This window comes from Capra hircus, chromosome 4, assembly GCF_001704415.2.
Source record: "Capra hircus breed San Clemente chromosome 4, ASM170441v1, whole genome shotgun sequence".
Classification (NCBI taxonomy): domain Eukaryota; kingdom Metazoa; phylum Chordata; class Mammalia; order Artiodactyla; family Bovidae; genus Capra; species Capra hircus.
The window spans coordinates 75,910,001-75,929,552 of NC_030811.1; the positions used below are offsets into that span (position 1 = coordinate 75,910,001).

The 19,552-nt window shown below is 40.1% G+C and overlaps 1 protein-coding gene across 1 annotated transcript in view; it reads right to left on the minus strand.

Moving 5' to 3' along the window:
- Positions 1 to 19,552, minus strand: part of ARMC10 (armadillo repeat containing 10) — a 66,961-nt gene that overhangs the window by 32,207 nt on the left and 15,202 nt on the right. Inside the window, exons 2-4 of the mRNA XM_018047265.1 lie at positions 7,638 to 7,786; positions 4,991 to 5,125; positions 1,775 to 1,951 (exon numbers count right to left, since the gene is read on the minus strand). Of these exons, the coding sequence (XP_017902754.1) occupies positions 1,775 to 1,951; positions 4,991 to 5,125; positions 7,638 to 7,786 (461 nt within the window). The remainder of the gene's footprint in view (positions 1 to 1,774; positions 1,952 to 4,990; positions 5,126 to 7,637; positions 7,787 to 19,552) is intronic.

The window sequence follows — 19,552 nt, forward strand, 5'->3', positions numbered from 1 at the left end:
TGCCTGGTCCCCTCTGGGCGGAACCACAGTGTCCAGAGCCAGGTCAGACCTCCCACAGCTAAACCAAACATGACGTGAAGTGAAGTGAGGTCGCTCAGTCGTGTCCGACTCTTTGCGACCCCGTGGACTGTAGCCTACCAGGCTCCTCGATCCCTGGAATTCTCCAGGCAGGAATACTGGAGTGGGTTGCCATTTCCTTCTTCAGGGGATCTTCCCGACTCAGGGACTGAACCTGGGTCTCCCGCATTACAGGCAGACGCTTTACCGTCTGAGCCACCAGGGAAGCCCAAAACCAAACATGCTGCCCTCAAAGCACGGTGAACCCTCTGGGCTGGTAGGGCTTTTGATTATCTGTTCTCTGAGACTCCTGGTGGTCGGGTTTCCACCTCCAGCATTCCTCCTTAGGATCCTCCCATTTAACGGAAGACAGTGCCCTCCACAGAGCTCTTGTGGAGGTTGGGTTTAATGTGGGTGATGAAGGGTAACAGAGAGAATTAGAGACACAAGGGCTTGATTGTTTTCCTGGCACATGCCTCTCTTGTTTACAACTGTGGAAGATGTTTTTCAGGAAGGCTTTGCTGCCCCAGTAAATGGAGTTGAGCATGAAGAATTTCTGACATGTTGTGGTCATTTCCCATACCTATAGGCCTTTAGGGCTATAAATGATATCTGCCCTGAACAAATGTTGGTGTGGTAATTGAAGGAGAATTCATAAAAGGGTAGACTTTCAAGAAGCCAATGCAAAGAGGTAAAATTTACACACTGTTTTAAAGAAAAAAGCACATGAAAAGATGCTCAACATCACTTATTAGTACCGAAATGCAAATCTGAACTACAACTAGGTGTTACCTTGCACCAGCCAGAATGACCATTATCAACAAGTCTACAGTGAACACATGCTGGGCAGGACATTAAGCAAAGGGAACCCTCTCAGGCTGTCACTGGAATTTGAATTGGTAACAGCCACTATGGAGAATAGTATGGTGGTTCCTTAAGTAACTAAAAAAGAAGCTACCAAATGATCACACAACCCCACTCATGGGCATATATCCAGAGAAAACCATAACTTGAAGAGAGACATGTACCCTAACCTTCACTGCAGCTGTATTTACAATAGTCAGGATGTGCAAGCAACCAATCCACTGATGGGTGGATAAGAAGGAAGTGGTAAATATATACAATGGACTTTTACTCAGCCATAAAAAAGAATGAATGTCAACTGCAGCGACAGGGTTGGACCTGGAGATGACCCCACTAAGAGAAGTACATCAGATAGAGAAACACAGTGTACATCACTGAGACGGCAACTAACATTTATACAAATACATGACATTTTCCAAACAGAAACAGACCCACAGTCTCAGAAAACAAACTCATGGTGACCAAGGGGAACGGGAGGGGGAGGGATAATCAGGAGGTCGGGACTGCCGGCACTGTCACTCAAAGGCTCCTCTGACCACAGCAGTCCTGTACCTGGTGCAGTCAACACTAGCTCCTTCTGTAAAGAGGACACTGATTTTCATAAAACCAAATGAGTATCACTCTTTTGATAAGAGAAACAACAGACCATTTTCATAAGTTAATTTTGAAATTCAGTGTTAGGATATAAAAATAATATTCTTTCTTGGGCCCATGAATGGTTTTTAATAATAAACTTTAAATTTTCTCTTTTTTTGAGGAACATCAAAAATGTGACTTGTGAAATGAATTTCAATCTTAATAACATGGATGCAGTAGGTGTTTGCACGGCAAACAATCACCATTTCCTTCATACCTTGGTGCTTCCGTTTCCTGTGACCAACACGTGGAACAGGTCTGTGATGTAACTGCTCAGCATGTCCTGGTGGGCATTGGTCACCGTCATGTTTGTTAACAACCTCAGCCCAGCCAGCTGCACTGCAGAGTTCAGGGGGCCAGAGATGACGTCCTCACAGACTTGACTGACGTATACCTGGAGGTGGGAAAAGGGGGATCTTCTTAGAACCTCCAAAACTTTCCTATTAAACCGTAACTCCTGCACAATGGAATCAAGTGATTGTTTAGGATGAGACTGACTCTTTAAGAAAGATGGCATTTCTATGAAGATCTCAAACTTGGGTAACTTTTTTTTTTAAGTTCCCTAATTAATAGCAGGCACTGAGCATTTTACAGATATGCTCACTTCAGCCCTAAGACAATTAATGAGACAGCGGTATTATGGTCATTTTATAGACAGGGACTGTAAACCCTTCAAGAAGCTTGGATTCTCTGCCCAGACAGTGGAGCAATGTCCAGACCCAGAGACCATGCTCTCAGCACCAGTGGGAGACCATGCTCTCAGCACCAGTGGGGGCCTCTCGCTTGTTGGGGGCCTCCCAATTCTGTCTACCTTTCTGTGTCTGGGCATGTCAGGATAAGGAGGAAGATCTGTGGGGACATTTTGTACCAGAGTCCGTACCTGAGCTGTAGGATCCAGGGGCGCATGTTAGATGTAAAGAACTGGAGAGGAACACTAAATAGAGCTTTTCTTCAGAGCTCTTTCTTTTATGAGTGAGCAGAGGCAAACTCTGTTTGGCCCAAGGTTGTTATTTATGACGTATATGTGGATGAATCACTCCTTTATAACGTTGTAAACCACCACTGACTAAAAGTAATGCGATGCTAGTCGTACGCCCACGTCACACATGATAGGTCTAGACTGAACCTAGGGGGACAGAGGATTTCCTGAAACTCTATTTTCTATGTCTGGCCACGAGCCTTCCAGCTTGAAAAGATTATGTCTCACAAGTAATTGGTATTCACCTAAGTCTGAGATTCATCAAAAGTTCTAACTGGTAAGAAAAATTCCCTAATATAAAATGCTAAGGAATTACCAACTGTCCCATAAGCCAGTACTAACTTTAAAAAATTTCCAAATGTATTCATGTTACCACAGAAACGAAAATGAAGTGAAGCAAATTGCGTAAGTAAAACAGATTAAATTTTTAATCTGGTTTCAAAATCCAAATGATATTTACAAATCAATCTGTCCTGGGTTACAATTTCATTATGCATCCATCCTTTTAAAAAACGGCATTTCTTTAGCTTAAAAGCATGTATTTTCATAGGATGCTCCTGTCTTTCCAAGCGATTCCTAAAATGTGCTGAGCATTTACACCCTTATTGGCTCTGAATCTTTCCTTCACTTCAGTTCTAGCAACAAGATTACCAAACAGGCCACCTCAGTTATTCCTGGGGTTTGCCTACCTCACCTTGTTCCTTTCTCTTGGGATTCCCTCATTCCTCAACTCTGGCTGTAGAAACCTTGGACAGTTTCATGAACCAGCTCGGGCTCTACCTTTTATAGAAACTTCTGAATGAAAACTCTCCTTTCTGTGTATTCAACAATATTTTACTTGCATTTTTCCTTAAAGCATTTCATCTTGTTCTGCCTTGAATTACAAATCTTTTTGGACTTGCCTTATCCCTCTTTCTAGCTTTCTTACAACAAGAGTTAATCATGTTCATTTCTAAACTCTGCAACACAGAGCATGAGCTCAAAAAAAGTTGAATTAACGTTATTTCCTAACTTATTGTGTCTTTCTGCTGATATTATCTGACTTTGGCCTGGTTCCTTTTTCACACTTTGATTAAACTGAACGTCAAGTTCAAAAGTCCACTGCACTTGTTATTGGCTGGTTCAGGTGCCTTCCGCCTCTTATTCTGCATAAAAACTGAGCAGAAGACCTGAAGAGACATTTTCCCAAAGACATACATATGGTCAACAGGTTTATGAAAGATGGTCAACATCACTAATCATCAGGGAAATGCAAATCAAAACCACAGTGAAATATCACCTCACACTTATTAGAATGGTTATTATCAAAAAGTTAAGAAGTAACAAGTATTGGCAAGAAGAGAAAAAGGAATCCTTGTGTACTGCTGGTGGTTAGTGCAGCCACTATGGAAACCAGTATGGATATTCTTCAGAAAATTAAAAATAGAACTGTCAATATGGTCTAGCACCCCACTTTTGGGTATGAATCCAAAGGAAACAAAAATCACTCTCTCAAAGCAGTATCTGTACCACCATGTTCACTGCAGCATGAGCCACATAGCCAAGACACAGAAATAACCTAAATGTCAATTTATGGACAAACGGATAAAGGAAATGTAATCGGTATGTACAGTGGAATATTATTCACTATAAAAAAGGAAGGGAACTCTGCTATTTGTGAAAAATGGATGGACTGGGCATTCTGCTAAGTGAAATAAGTCAGAGAAGACAAAAATCTTATAAGTGGAATATGAAAAAGGTGCTCATAGAAACAGAGTAGCATGTTCAGGTGAAGGAAAAGGCGAGATTCTGATCAAAGTGTATAAACTTAAAAGTTATAAAATGAATACGTTCTGGGGTCCAATGTATAGCAAGATAACTACACTTCAGAATACTATATTGTATACTTGCATGCTAAGAGAGTAGATCTCAAATGTTCTCACCACACGCACACACACAGGTAGTTATGAGGTGATGGAGGTGATAGCTACTGCACTATAGTGCATGCATGCTAAGTCGCTTCAGTCGTGTCCAACTCTGTGACTCTATGGACCGCAGACCACCAGGTTCCTCTGTCAATGGGCTTCAGTATTCAGGAAAGAATACTGAAGTGGGCTGCCGTGCCATCCTCCAGGGGATCCTTCCAACCTAGGGACTAAACCGGCGTCTGTTATGTCTAGCTGCACTGGCACGCAGGTTGCTTACCACTAGCACCACCTGCGAGCCCAACGCTATGCAGGAGTGGTAATCACTCTGCAATATATACATGTACCAAATCATGTTTTATACCTTAAACTTATACAATATTTATGTTGATTATATCTCACTAAAGCCAGAAATAATAAATCTGGCTTTATAATAATAAATTCTTGGCTAAAAGCTATAAAGTATGGTCTACTGAAATTTCATTACTTACCTTTTTTTCCTCTCTCATTTATTAGAAAACCTTACCTTTTGTAATTTCAGGTAACTTACCTTTATCTTGATTTGATTTTCAACATTCACACTCAGGTTATTCAGTGCATTTAAAGCTTTCTCTTTAATACTCTGATTGGGATTGTTGATTTTGCTTCCAACGATTGGAATACCACCCAATTCACGAATAACGATCTAGGAGGGAAAAAACAGAACCATGACTTCAATATTCAACCTCCCCTTTATTACATTCTTTGCATCTACAAATACAAATAAAAATTAATGATTCTTTGGAAATAATGTTCCCATATACAACCTCTAATTCCTATTTTTTTAAAAAGTTTACTACTCATAATTTTACAGCTAAAGAAACTAACTGAAAATAAATTATTAATATATGTAATATTTAAACTATAGCATGGAGATATCCAATGAAGATCTGTAGAGCTACTACAGTGATCTCAAAGTAATTTACAAACAAAATAATTTTACTTTGAAATAAGTTATCGCTCTCTTACAGGGCACTTTGGAAATGCATTAGGATGTAGAACAAAACTAGTGTTTTGCTGAAATGAATACTTTGGAATACTAATCCCTCAAGATGTAAACAGATGTTCCCTTTTTAAAAAGGAGATTTGGGACTTCGCTGGTGGTACAGTGGTTAAGAGACCACCTGCCAACATGGGGGACACAGGTTCAATCCCTGCTCGGGAAGATTCTCAGGCCATGGAGCAACTACACCCATGTGCCACAACTGCTGAGCCCGCATCTGCAACTACTGATGTCCATGCGCCTAGAGCCTGTGCTCCTCAAGAGAAGCCTCTGCAATGAAAAGCCCGTATTCATAGCAAATAGCAATGAAGACCAAGTGCAGCAACGAAGACCAAGTGCAACCAAAAGTCTTAAAAGAGTAGGTTTCATAGATAAGTAAGTTTGAGAAACTCTGGTTATAACAAGAGTAAACATGTTTCTTTACCGTGATGCAATCCTATGGTCATGTGATCGGAATCTCCAAGAGCGGAGTATTGAATATTGTACTTCTATAAACTTTATCCAAAAAGAAGATCGTTTTTCAATTGTGGGAGGGGAGGAACACTTATTAACATCCTAAAGAACTGAAGTTCCACACAGTTTGGAAATGATGCACAAATTTTCAAAGGAAAAATAATCTGGGGATTTCTCACAGCCAATTGCAACACTAAATATTATGTGCCTTCATCCCAACATTGAAAGAGGCATAATGCTTCATTTCCTACAAGAAAAATAAGCTGAAAATGATTCCTGTCAGGTCAAAACATGCTGTTCTATCAAGAAAAGAGATAAAGAAGCTTTCCCTCTGCAATTTCAGGTTCTTCCTAAGGACTTGTGGTTACTAGGAGACAGTCTTAAAAAAAAAAAAACTATTATAAAAGCAGATGAAGGCATCATAACTGATGACAAGGACAGCAACTCCTATTGCCCAAGAAAGTACTTGTTCACCAGTGGCTTCTCACCCACTCTGACTACAGTTTGTTTCAAAGGAATATAAAACTATGGCATCAGAAATACCTTCAATATAGACGTGCTAATAAGCTAGTCACCATCTGTTATTTTTGTCTGCCTGGCAGCCCTCTTTCTACGGGGAGAGACACAGCACCTCCTCTGTCCCATACAGTTCCTGGTGAGACTGCAGCTCCACTGTGTTCACACCCTCCCTGCTGTTTTTGTCTCCATGTGAGCCAGGACCCGCTAATCATGGCCCAGGCCAGCCCAACAATCGAGCCAAAGGGTTGGCACTTGATACTGATAGAGTAACTCCACCTTTTAGATCATGAGGCTCAAAGAAGAAAGCTTGAGAGGCCAGTGGCTTTCATTCCATCCATGTGAAGAAAACCTCTTTGTGACCAGAGAGACAAAAATCATTACACAAAAAGAAGTAGGGGCAAGCAGTCAAAAGACAGCGAAAGAGAGAGAGAGGTTTGATAATGCTTTCTGTAACCTTGATCTCTAGTCATACTTGTGTCTCAAACCAAAGCTATCCTTGGACATCCAAGTTAACTGAGCTCAGTATTTTCCCTTTTCATTTTAAAATAACCTAAGTTGGGGTCTGTCACTTATAATGGAGATGTACATAGTACACACATATTCCTTATATCTCCCTATAAATCTCTAGAGCTAACCTTGACACGACGGATAAAGATGGACTGAAATGAAGTGTAAATTCAAAAATTTGCATTTATGACAAGGTTAACAAAGGGCATTAGCTGAAAATAATGACAAAAACTGTTTGACTCTTTCTCCATGGGAGGTTGGGGGGAAGCAGAAGCCATTTACATTTACACTGGTCCGTGGTTGTCAGAGTGTGGTCCAGGGAGCACCTGCTTCAGAACCATCCTTGTCAGCGCTTAAAGCACGTACTTAAATGTCGGATGCTTCTGTTGCTCTACTGCAGCACTGCTGAGTCGTGAATAATTAAAAAGGCCATGCAATTATACTAAGTGTTGATTAGATACACTTATTACAAACATGAGGCTGGTGACCGACTTCATAGATATATTAGGCTATGCTTTTTAGAAGTAAACAAACATTATATTGTAGATATCCATAACCACACTATATATAGATGAAAAAATTGAGGCTCTGGGAGGTTAAGTAACTTATCAGAGTCACAATTACTGCTGGTGTGTGAGAATGGGAGGAGCATGTTTACGGAGACTAGGGTACTCACTTGGTTGGCTGAAAAGGCTGCATTGTTACCCAGGGTGACCAAAGCTCGTTCGATAATGATAGGATCCTCAGTTGATTCAAGCAGGTAAAGGAGTTTCTGAACTTGTTCAGCATTTAGGGTGTCGTCATATGATCCACTGGTTAAGTCTTCTACATAAGAATAGAGTTATTTAAAGTTCATTTAAAATCCATATAAGACTTAAAGAGAAAATCCTGAATCATATTCTGATGCCAAGGACAGTTTTGAGCACTTTATATACCTTAACTCATTTAATCGTCAAGTGATCTCTTAGAAGAAGATACTACTATGATTCTCAATTTACAGATGGAATACTGAGCCTTATAGGTATTAAGAAATTAGCCGATGGTCTTGGTACTTCTCTTTTCTTTTAGTAAGGCACTGTGTGCCAACAGCATTTTCTGTCTCTTCTTTCTAAAAATCAGGTACACCCATCCAGTGGAACACTTCCCACAGGCATAGCTTCATTAAGAAACAGAATTTGCATTTGGGAGAACTGCTCCGATCAGAGGCCAGAGGAAAAGCTATGCGAGGGACCCAATCATGCTGCTAGTGAGGTGCTTTTGTTCAGTTTCTATGAGCAACGATGACGACTGTGATGCTAGAAGAACAGTCCAACTGGGGGGGGGGGTGGATGACAGAAACTGTCATTCTAAGGGAAAGGGTGAGCAGTCAAATGCTGGATATGCTCAGGAAGTTTTGAAGTTTAAAGCTTGGACCTTTTGAAAAGTCCTCTTTACAGAAATCTCCACAGGAAAACAGAAACCATTTGCATAATGCAGCCACTGTGTTATAAACATAGAACATGATTCTTTCCAAATTAAGCTATGAATACAGGTCAGACAGCACAAGTATCCACAATACACTGCCCTCCGTGGAGTTGGGTGGGGGGTTGCAGTTTACAATAGGTGCTGCTGTATGACACCACAGCTGTGCTCATATATATGCTGATGACTCCTCAATCCTAATCCCCAAGTTAGAACTCTATTTCTGGAGCCTAAATTATATAAATCAACTCACAGGCACTTCAATTTAGGTACCTTAAAGACACCTCAAACTAACTGTACTCTATCCTGAATACATCGCCCTCCCACACAAATCTACTAGGCTTTAAAATCTCTACCTCACTGAATGAGACCACTGTCTACCTGGTTTCCCAAACCAAGGGCATCTTTGCTTTATACTTCTCTCTCACCACCCACGATAATTCATCAAATCCTAAGAAATAAAATGTGTCTCAAATTATTATATTTATCATCTTTGGATACTGGGATTACAAATGACTTATTTTCTACCCCATGCTCGTAAGTTCTTTCTTTTTTTCTTTTCTTTTTTTAACAATAAACACATACTATTATATTAAAATAGAATATACTGCTTAAAGAGGAATCATAGACGAATATGAGGTAAATAGACAAGCTTAGATTATGAGAACCAATAGGTGATCTGACGTCCTGAAGAAGCCAAATAAGAAATTAACCATTAGGAAAGTCTAAAAGCCAGAGAGGGAGCAGACTCTCACTCCCAGGTCTCACAGTCAGAATCTCTGGACCGCGCCTTTACTCCTGAACCCACTACCCACCTCATTCATACCTTATACAATTATCTCGCCCAAACAGTATTTGAAAAGGTGAGTGAAAGAATGATAAAAACACAGATGGTCATATGGAAAGACTTTTGGGGGTTCATCCAAAAATGTTTTTACACACAAGAAAACTGAGATTAAAAAAAAAAAAAGAAACCTGAGATCAGGATCATTTAAGGATTTGCCTAACATAACACAGGAGTTAGTAGCAGAGACCAGAGAAACGAAAACACAAAGCTGCAGGCAACCACCTAACCTCTTTTGGGTCTTAGTTTTCTCACATGTAAAATAAGGCTGGTCAAACACTACAATGATTCCCAAAGTCCCTATGCAGCCCTGAAGTTGTGTAATTTTATAGATATACACATGGCATAAAAAGGATACATTTAACTCATAAAAAGGATACATTCAACTCATTCATACCTCCAAACTATTTCAAAGTCTATAACTTCCTCATACATTTTCCCACAAACCATTAAAAAGTTTTATAGATATATAAATTATTAATGAATAGCCAAATAAAATTTTATAGAGAAAAGGGTTAAAGCATAGAATTTTCTCTTGAAAGAAGGAGGTGTAATGTGGTAGTTAAAAATAAGCCAAGGTTAACTCTAGTTCAAATTCCAGCTAAGCTATTTACCAGCTGAGAGACATAACCTCTCCAAGCCTCAGTTTCTTCATCTATTCCAAGGGAGTTAACAGTGCAAAGAACAGGAAGACAAGAGAATGGGAAAGACTAGAGACCTCTTCAAAAAAAATTGGAGTTATCAAGGGAACATTTCATACAAGGATGGGCACGGTAAAGAAGAGAAACAGTAAGGACCTAACAGAAGCAGAAGAGATTAAGAAGAGGTGGCAAGAATACACAGAAGAACTGTACAAAAAAGCTCTTAATGACCTGGATAACCAGGATGGTGTGGTCACTCACCTAGAGCCAGACATCCTGGAGTGTGAAGTGAAGTGGAACTTAGGAAGCATTATTACAAATTAAGCCAGTGGAGGTGATGAAATTCCAGTGGAGCTATTTCAAATCCTAAAAGATGCTGCTGTTAAAATGCTGCACTCAATATGCCAGCAAATTTGGAAAACTCAGCAGTGGCCACAGGACTGGAAAAGGTTAGTTTTCATTCCAATTCCAAAGAAGGGCAGTATCAAAGAATGTTCAGACTACCAGACAACTACGCTTATTTTGCATGCTAGCAAGCTTATACTCAAAATCCTTCAAGCCAGGCTTCAGCAGTACATGAACTGAGAACTTCCAGATGTACCCATTTCTAAAGCTGGAAAAGCAGAAGAACGAGAGATCAAATTGCAAACATTCACTGGATCATAGAGAAAACATGAGAATTCAAAAGAAAAACATTGAACTTTTGCTTCATTGACTACGATAAAACCTTTGGCTGTGTAGGATCACAACTGTGAAAAATTCTTAAAGAGATGGGAATACCAGACCACCTAACTGTCTCCTGTATTCAGGTCGAGAAGCAACAGTTAGAACCTTATATGGAACAATGGGCTGGTTCCAAATTGAGAAAGGAGTACAAAAAGGCTGTATACTGTCACCCTGTTTATTTAACTTCTATGCAGAGTACATCATGTGAAATGCCAGGCTGGATGAATCACAAACTGGAATTAAGACTGTCTGGAGAAATATCAACAACCTCAGATACACAGATGACACCACCCTTAGGGCAGAAAGCAACGAGGAACTAGAGAGTTTCTTGATGAGGGTGAAAGAGGAGAGTGAAAAACCTGGCTTAAAACTCAACATTCAAAAAACTAAGATCATAGCATCCAGTCCCATCACTTCATGGCAAGTAGAAAAGGAAAAAGTAGAAGCAGTGACAGATTTTATTTTCTTGGGCTCCAAAATCACTGCAGATGGTGACTGCAGCCATGGAATTAAAAGACGCTTGCTTCTTGGCAGGAAAGCTATAATAAACTTAGATAGCATATTAAAAAACAAAGAAATCACTTTGCCTACAAAGGTCTGTCTAGTCAAAGCTATGGTTTTTCCAGTAGTCATGTACAGATATGAGTGCTGGACCATAAAGAAGGCTGAGTGCCAAAGAAATAATGCTTTTAAATTGTGGTGCTGCAGAAGACTCTTGAGAGTCTCTTGGACTGCAAGGAGATCAAACCAGTTAATCCTAAAGGAAATCAACCCTGAATATTCATTGGAAGGATTGATGCTGAAGCTCCAATACTTTGGCCATCTGATGCAAAGAGTCGACTCATTAGAAAAGACCCTGATGCTGGGAAAGATTGAAAGCAAAAGAAGAGGGTGGCAGAGGATGAGATGGTTAAACAGCAACACCAACTCAATGGACATTAATCTGAGCAAACTCTGTGAGAGGGTGAACAGGGAAGCACAGAGTGCTTCAGGCCACACGGTTGCAAAGAGTCAGATGTGACTTAGTGACTGAATAACAACAGTGCCAACCTTAAAGCATTTTTATGTCTCTTGATACAAACCCAAGAGTGGAATTGCTGGATCATACGGTAGTCTCATTTTTAGTTTTATGAGGAAGTTCCATACTGTCTTTGACAGTGGCTGTACCAATTTACACTCTCACTAACGGTGTATAATGATTCCTTTTCTCACATCCTCACCAGCATCTGTTATTTGTGGCCTTTTTGATGACAGCCATTCTGACAGGTGTAAGATGATATATCATTGTGGTTTTAATTGGCATCTCTCTAATAATTAGCAATGTTGAGTGCCCAATTAAGTAGGAGATGGGCTCAAATCAATAAAATTATAAATGAAAAAGAAGTTACAACTGACATCACAGAAATACAAAGGATCATAAGAGACCACTACAAGTAACGATATGCCAATAAAATGGACAACCTCTTGGAAAGGTACCATGTCCTGAGACTGAACCAGGAAGAAACAGAAAATATGAATAGACCAATCACAAGTACTGAAATTGCAACTGTGATTAAAAAGCTCCCAAGAAACAAAAGTCCAGGACCAGATGGCTTCATAAGCAAATTCTACCACGTGGGATTTATCCCAGGGACGCAAGGATTCCTCAACATACACAAATCAATCAATGTGATACACCACTTCAACAAACTGACTAATAAAAAACATTATGACCATCTCAATAGATGCAGAAAAAGCTTTTGACAAAATTCAACACCTGTTTGTGATTAAAAAAAAAAAAAAACCTCTCTATAAAGGGGGCAGAGAGGAAAACTCCCCCAGCCATATATATTTAGGATGGGCTAACTTATGTCTGACTCTTTGTAACCCCATGGACTACAGCCCACCAAGCTCCTCTGTCCATGGAATTTTCCAGGTGAGAATACTGGAGTAGGTTGCCATTTCCTACTCCAGGGGATTTTCCCGACCTAGCGATTGAACCTGCGCCTCTTCTGTCTCCTGAATTGGCAGGTGGATTCTTCACCACTGCACCACCTGGGAAGCCCAACCTAATAAAGGCCATATATGACAAATTCACAGTAAACATCATTCTCAATGGTGAAAACCAAAAGCATTTCCTTTAAGGCCAGGAACCAGACAAAGATATCCACTCTCACCACTATTACTTAACATAATTTTTAAAGGCATATCCATGGGCAATCAGAAAAGAAAAAGAAATAAAAGGAATCCAAAGAGGAAAAGAAGTAAAATTCACTGTTTGCCGATGACATGATACTATACTTTGAAATTCCTAAAGACGTTACCAGAAAACTACTAAAGCTCATCAGTGTACTTGGTTAAGTTGCAGGACACAAAATTGAAAAACAGAAATCTGTCACATTTCTATACACTAGCAAAGAAAGATCAGAACAACAAATTAAGGAAAAAATCCCATTTGCCTTCACATCACAAAGGCAAGAAACAAAGTTACCTAAGGAGATAAAAGACCTGTACTTTGAAAAGTATAAGACTGATGAAAGATACTGAAGATGACACAAACAGATGGAAAGATAAACCATGTTCTTGGGTTGGACGAAGCAGTATCATTGAAATGACTATACTAAGCCAAGCAATCTACCAATTAAATTCAATACCTATCAAACTACCAATGGCATTTTTCACAGAATTAGAACAAATTTTTTTTTACAATTTGTATGGAAACAGAAAAGACTGCAAATAGTCAAACCAATCTTGAGAAAGGCAAATGGAGCTGGAGGCATCAAGTTTCTTGACTTCAGACTATACTACAATGTTAGAATCAACAAAACAATGTTACTGGCACAAAAGCAGAAATATAGATCAATGGAACAGGATAAAACTCCAGAGGTAAACCCATGCACCGATGTGCTGTGCTTTGCTTAGTTGCTCAGTCATGTCTGACTCTTTGCAACTCCATGGACTGTAGTCCAGCAGACTCTTCAGTCGATGGGGATTCACCAGGCAAGAATACTGGAGCGGGATGCCATGCCCTCCTTTGGGGATCTTTCCGACCCAGGGATCGAATCCAGGTCTCCCACATTGCACGCAGATTCTTTACCGTCTGAGCCACCAGGGAAGCCCCACGCACCAATGGTCAGCTACAAAAAAGGGGCAACAATGTACAATAGAGAAAACACAGTCTCTTTAACATGGGGTGCTGGGCAAACTGGACAGCAACATGTTAAAGGATGAAATTAGAACACTCCCTAATACCATGCACAAAAATAAACTCAAAATCTAAATATAGGTCCAGATACTATAAAACCCCTAACAGGAAAATCTAGGTAGAATTCTCTCTTGATACCTATCGCAGCAATATTGCTTTTGAATCACCTCCTAGAGCGATGAAAGTAAAAACAAAAATAAAACCATCAAGAAAACAAGAAGACAACCCACAGGAGAAAATACTTGAAAACAAAGCAACTGACAAGGGGTTAGTCTCCAAAATATACAAACAGCTCATGCAGCTCATTATTTAAAAAAAGAAAAACCTAACCAGAAAAATGGGTGGAGGATCTAAATAGACATTTCTCCAAAGACATACAGACGGCCGAAAAGCACATGAAAAGATACTCAACATCACTAATTATTAGAGAAATACAAATCAAAACTATGTGGAAGTATCACCTCACACTTGTCAGAATGGCCATCATCAAAAAATCTACAAACAAAAATGCTGCAGAGGGTTTGGAGAAAAGGGCCTCGTCCTATACACTGTTGGTGGGGATGTTAATCAGTACAACCACTGTGGAGAACAGAATGGAAGTTCCTTAAAAAATGAAAAATACTGCTACCATGTGATCTAGCAAGCCCACTCCTGGGTATATATCTGGAGAAAGTAATTCAAAAAGGTATGTGTACCCCACTGTTCACTGCAGCACTATTTATAATAGCCAAGACGTGGAAGTAACCAAAACGCCCATCCACAAAGGAACAGAAAAAGATGTGGTACGTATATATACAATGGAATATTACTTAGCTATGAAAGAGAATGAAATGATGCCATCTGCACTAACATTGCTTTGGATGGACCCAGAGATGATCATTCTGAAACGTGTACAAGCCCGTGTCCTTGTCTTTTGAAGTAAAATGCTTACTCAACAGTTAATGATTGGGAAATGGGAAGAAGAAGAAACAAGGAACAGCTGTTGGGCTAAGGAACTGGTAACAATTTAGACTATAATCCTGCCACATAGCAGGATCACCAAACTCCCAGTTCCTTGAAAGATACAGATAAAGGCCTGGCACACATTCCCTTTGTTTTTACAGAAAGCAGATGAAAACTGCTGACCACAAGAACACACACCCTAGACTGCGCTCTTGGCAGAGCCAAGAAAATTAGAAAAAAAAAAATCAAACTTATGGTTACCAAAGGGGAAAGGCAGGGAGGAGGGATAAATTAGGAGACTGGGATTAACATATACACACTACTATATATAAAATAGATGCTCAACAACGATCTACTCTGTAGCACAGGGAACTCAATATTTTGTAATAACCTAGATAGGAAGAGAATCTGAAAGAGAAGGGATATGTGTATAACTGAATCACTTTGCTGTACACCTGAAACTAACACACACTGTAAATCAACTCTACTCCAAAATAAAAAAAAATAAATTAAAAAACATCTTATTAAGCTGATTTGGTGGTGCTGAACTCAGCTTTTGCTTGTTTCTAAAATTCTCATTCTTTCCATCAAATCTGAGCAACAGCCTTGCCAAGTAGGTTTTCCCTTTTTACAACTTTAAATATATTGTCCCAGTTCCTTCTGGTCTGCAGAATTTGTGCTGAAAAGTTAGCTGATAGACATACTCGAATTCGCTTGCATGGAACTTGTTGCTTTTCCCTTGGAGCTTTTAATATTCTCTATCTTACTTTTTGCTATTTTAATTACAGTGTCTTGGTGTGATCCTCCTTCAGTTCAGTTCAGTTCCTCAGCTGCATCCAACTCTTTGCGACCCCATGAACCGTAGCACACCAGGCCTCCCTGTCCACCACCAACTCCCGGAGTTTACCCAAACTCATGTCCATTGAGTCGGTGATGCCATCCAAGCATCTCATCCTCTCCCCTTCTCCTTCTACCCCCAATCTTTCTCAGCATCAGGGTCTTCTCAAATGAGTCAGTCAAATTAGGTTCACATCAGGTGGCTGAAGTACTGGAGTTTCAGCTTCAACATCAGTCCTTCCAATGAACACCCAGGACTGATCTCCTTTGGGTGATCCTGTTAAGAAGTCAGGATCTCTGCTTCCTGGACTTGGACATCTGTTTCCTTTCCCAGGTTGGAAGGGATTTCAACTATTATGTCTTCAAATATGTTCTTTGTCCCTTTCTCTTTTTCTCCTTCCAGGACACCATGATTGAGGGGTGCCCAACCTTCGGGATCTAATGCCGGATGATCTAGGTGAAGCTGATGTAATAACAGAAATAAAGTGCACAATAAATGCAATGTGCCTGAATTATCCCAAAACCACCAACTGCCCACTATTCATGGAAAAATTGTCTTCTATGAAACTGGTCCCTGGTGCCAAAAAGTTTGGGGACTGCTGCCATAATGTGAATATTAGTGTGCTTAATGTTGTCCCAGAGGTCTCTCAAACTACTTTTTTTTCCCCTGTTCAGCTTCAATAATTGCCCCTATATTGTCTTCCAGCTCACTATTCTTCTACTATTGATTTTTTTTGTAGTATATTTTTAAAATCAGTTATTGTCTTTTTCAGCTCTGTTTGGGTCTTCTTTACATCTTCTCATTTGCTAAACTTTTCACTGTACTCACCCATTCTTCTCCCGAGTTCTTTAATCATCTTTATCATTATTTCAGACACTTTATTGGGCAGACTGACTATCTCCACTTCATTTAGTCCTTCTGGGGTTTTATCTTGTTTCTTCTTTGGAATATGTTCCTTTGTCACATTTTTGCCTGATTCACTGTCTTTATTTCTATTTATCTGGTATGCTGGTTACGTTTTTTGACCTTGGAGAAACAGTCTTCTGTAGGAGACACCCTATGGGGTCCAACAGCGTACTCCTTCTGGTCACAGAGTTATAATCCCCAGGGGTGCTCCCTCCATGGGGGGCCTGGGTTCTTCCGCTGTGGAGGGCTGACTACTGTGGTGGTCTGGCAGGTGTGGCAGGCCCTTCGTCCAGTTGGTTGCCAGGGCCATAAGAGAGCTGGCTGCAAAACTCTGGGAGTCCCAGGCCTAGTGCTGGCTCACTGGAGGGAAGGGCTTGGTTCTGGGATGAGTGACCACAGGGCTGGGGTTCCCAGATCTAACGTTGGTTTTCTGGTAGGTGGAGTTGATTTCTGGGGTGGCTGGCTAAGAAGTCCAAAGTATCTGGCAGCTGGTGGGTGGAGTTCAGGCCCAAAGCTACCACTCGGTCACTTATGAGTGGATGCAGGGTCTTGGGGTTCCCAAAGTTGGTGTCAGCCCACTGGTGGGTGTCTGCTTGAATTTATAATAAAAATCGCATTTTACTTTTTCAGTAAAGAAATATAAGCCTTAAAAGTCTAAAAAGTTTAGAGGACGGTGATGATCAAATGTCCACCATTTCAACTGATTAGTTTTTGAATTGCTATTGTATCGGTGAGGCAGTCAGGTATGTTATGTCTCAGTTCTCCACTTAGCTTTATGCTAATAAGACAGTGAAAGAATTTTAGGTTCAGTAGTTCACCATCTCTTCAAGCAAACTGAGGAGACATTACAATCCTCAAAGAAAAGTGACTACAAATAATAACATTATAGTAAAATAAATTTCAAGATAACTGTCACCATATAGAATCATTCCAATCAGGAGCATAATATGTTTTGTCTCTTTATGGAGTCTATGTCCTTCATAAAAATCATCTCCGTATAGGCTTCTTGCTAGATGTGTTCCTAGTTTTTAAAGATTTTATAGCTATCATAGAATCTTTTCAATTATATTTTGAATTAGTTACTTATATACAAAAAGCTATAGGGCATATTTATTTTGCACTCAAATTACTTTATTCAACTCTTCTTGTTTCTAAAGTTCTTCAGTTTATTCTCTCAGGCTTTTCCAAGTAAATCATTATGTAATCATACTTCTGCCTCCTTTCCAACATTCATCCAGTTTTTCCTTTCTTATCAAGCTGCCAAAGACTCCAGGACAATGCTGAATAACAGCTGTGGTATCAGGTGCCCTTCTGTTCTTTTTGCTTGCTTATTTTTGGCCATGCCATGTAGCATGTGGGATCTCAAAGCTCCCTGACCAGGGATCAAACCTGAGCCCCCTGCAGTGGAAGTGTGGTGCCTTAACCACTGGACCACCAGTAAAGTCCTATACTTCCCTTGTTCTTGAATTTAATAAGGATGCTAGCAGTGTTTCACCATGAAATAGAATGTTTGCTTTTAGTTTTTGATGGATGTTCCCCAACAACTTAAGAATATTTCCTTCTATTTATTCCTAACTTGCTCTTTTTATTAGAAATAAGGATATTCAAATGTCTCTCCTTTTATTTCTTCTTGGCTATGCCACACACTTTGTGGGATCTTAGTTCCCTGACCAGGGATCGAATCCAGGTCCTAGACAGTGAGAGTACAGAGCTCTAACCACTGGACCACCCGGGAATTCCCCTTCAAATATCTTTCTAATGCAACTTAAAAAAAAATTGAAGTATAGCTGATTTACAAGGTTGAATCAAATGGCTTTCTAATTATGAGGTCATTATGTGCTTTTGCTTTTAATCTATTTATGCAAAAAATTACACCAATCTGTTTCCCAACTTGGATCCTCCCTTTACGTCAGTTTGGTCCTGGAATATTATTACCTTAATCGTGTAATGGGTTTAATACGTTAGTATTTTATTTAGTATTTGTATATCTTTATTCACAACTGAGACAGATTTACAGTCTTTTCATGCTATTCTTGTCAGGTTGGGGATCAGGTTGTTGAATGAACTGGGACTATTTCCATCTCTTTCAAGCTCTCAAACAGTATTAACAGAACAGGAATTAAATTTTTCTTAAAGTTTAAGACAAACAAAAGACCACTTGGTTCTTGTTCAAGATAGTCACTAGGAAGATCTTGAACTCACCTCCTATGGGGACATACCAAATCTATAGCTACATATGAAACAATTTCCTGTGAACAAAATCTTGAACCTGAGTGATTCCCATACACTGGGCAAATGAGAAAACAACTCACTGGGAAGTGGGTAGGAAAGGCTGAGATACTGCCACATCAACCCCACCCCTGGTTCAGGTACACACAGCTGGGAAGGAACTGACAACTCCCAGCTTCTCCCTGAGCAGCAAGGGGTTTAGGGTCCCCATCTTGTGTCCCAACTTTTAAGACTTCCACCTGAGAGATGGGTCCCCCAAAACATCTAGCTTTGAAAGTTAACAGGACTTGCATTCAAAACACTCACAAGGCTATAGTGAATTCAGAGAGAGCAACCTAAAGGGTTTCTACAGAATCATCATGGCTAACCCCCAAGGACACAGTAGAGGCAAAAGACTGAAACCAACATTTTCAATGAAAGAAACCAAGAGCAAGGCTCTCTAGAGATGGGGGAACAGACAGGTGCCATCTTTGCATTCTCTCCCTGCCCTGCTGTAGGTCACTGGTATTTCCTAGAAAGGAGTTTGTGTATGCCTCTGGTTTGAGGCTGCCACCCAAGGGACACCCCTTGATCACCTGGCTCTGGTGGTCAGTGGGGCTCATGTTCACAGATTCAATAAGACAAGAAAACGGTACTTAGCTGGCTGCCAGTCCACAGCTTAGTAAAGAAGGTACGGACAGAAACACCTACCCCCCAGACTTTCCCCCAAAGAAGGATATCTGCATACTTTAAAAGTTGCTACCTTAGGGTCTGGCTTCCAACCAATCTTCACTTAGGGGTTTACTGAGAATCTCCTCTTGGGACACTGACAGCTCTTGGC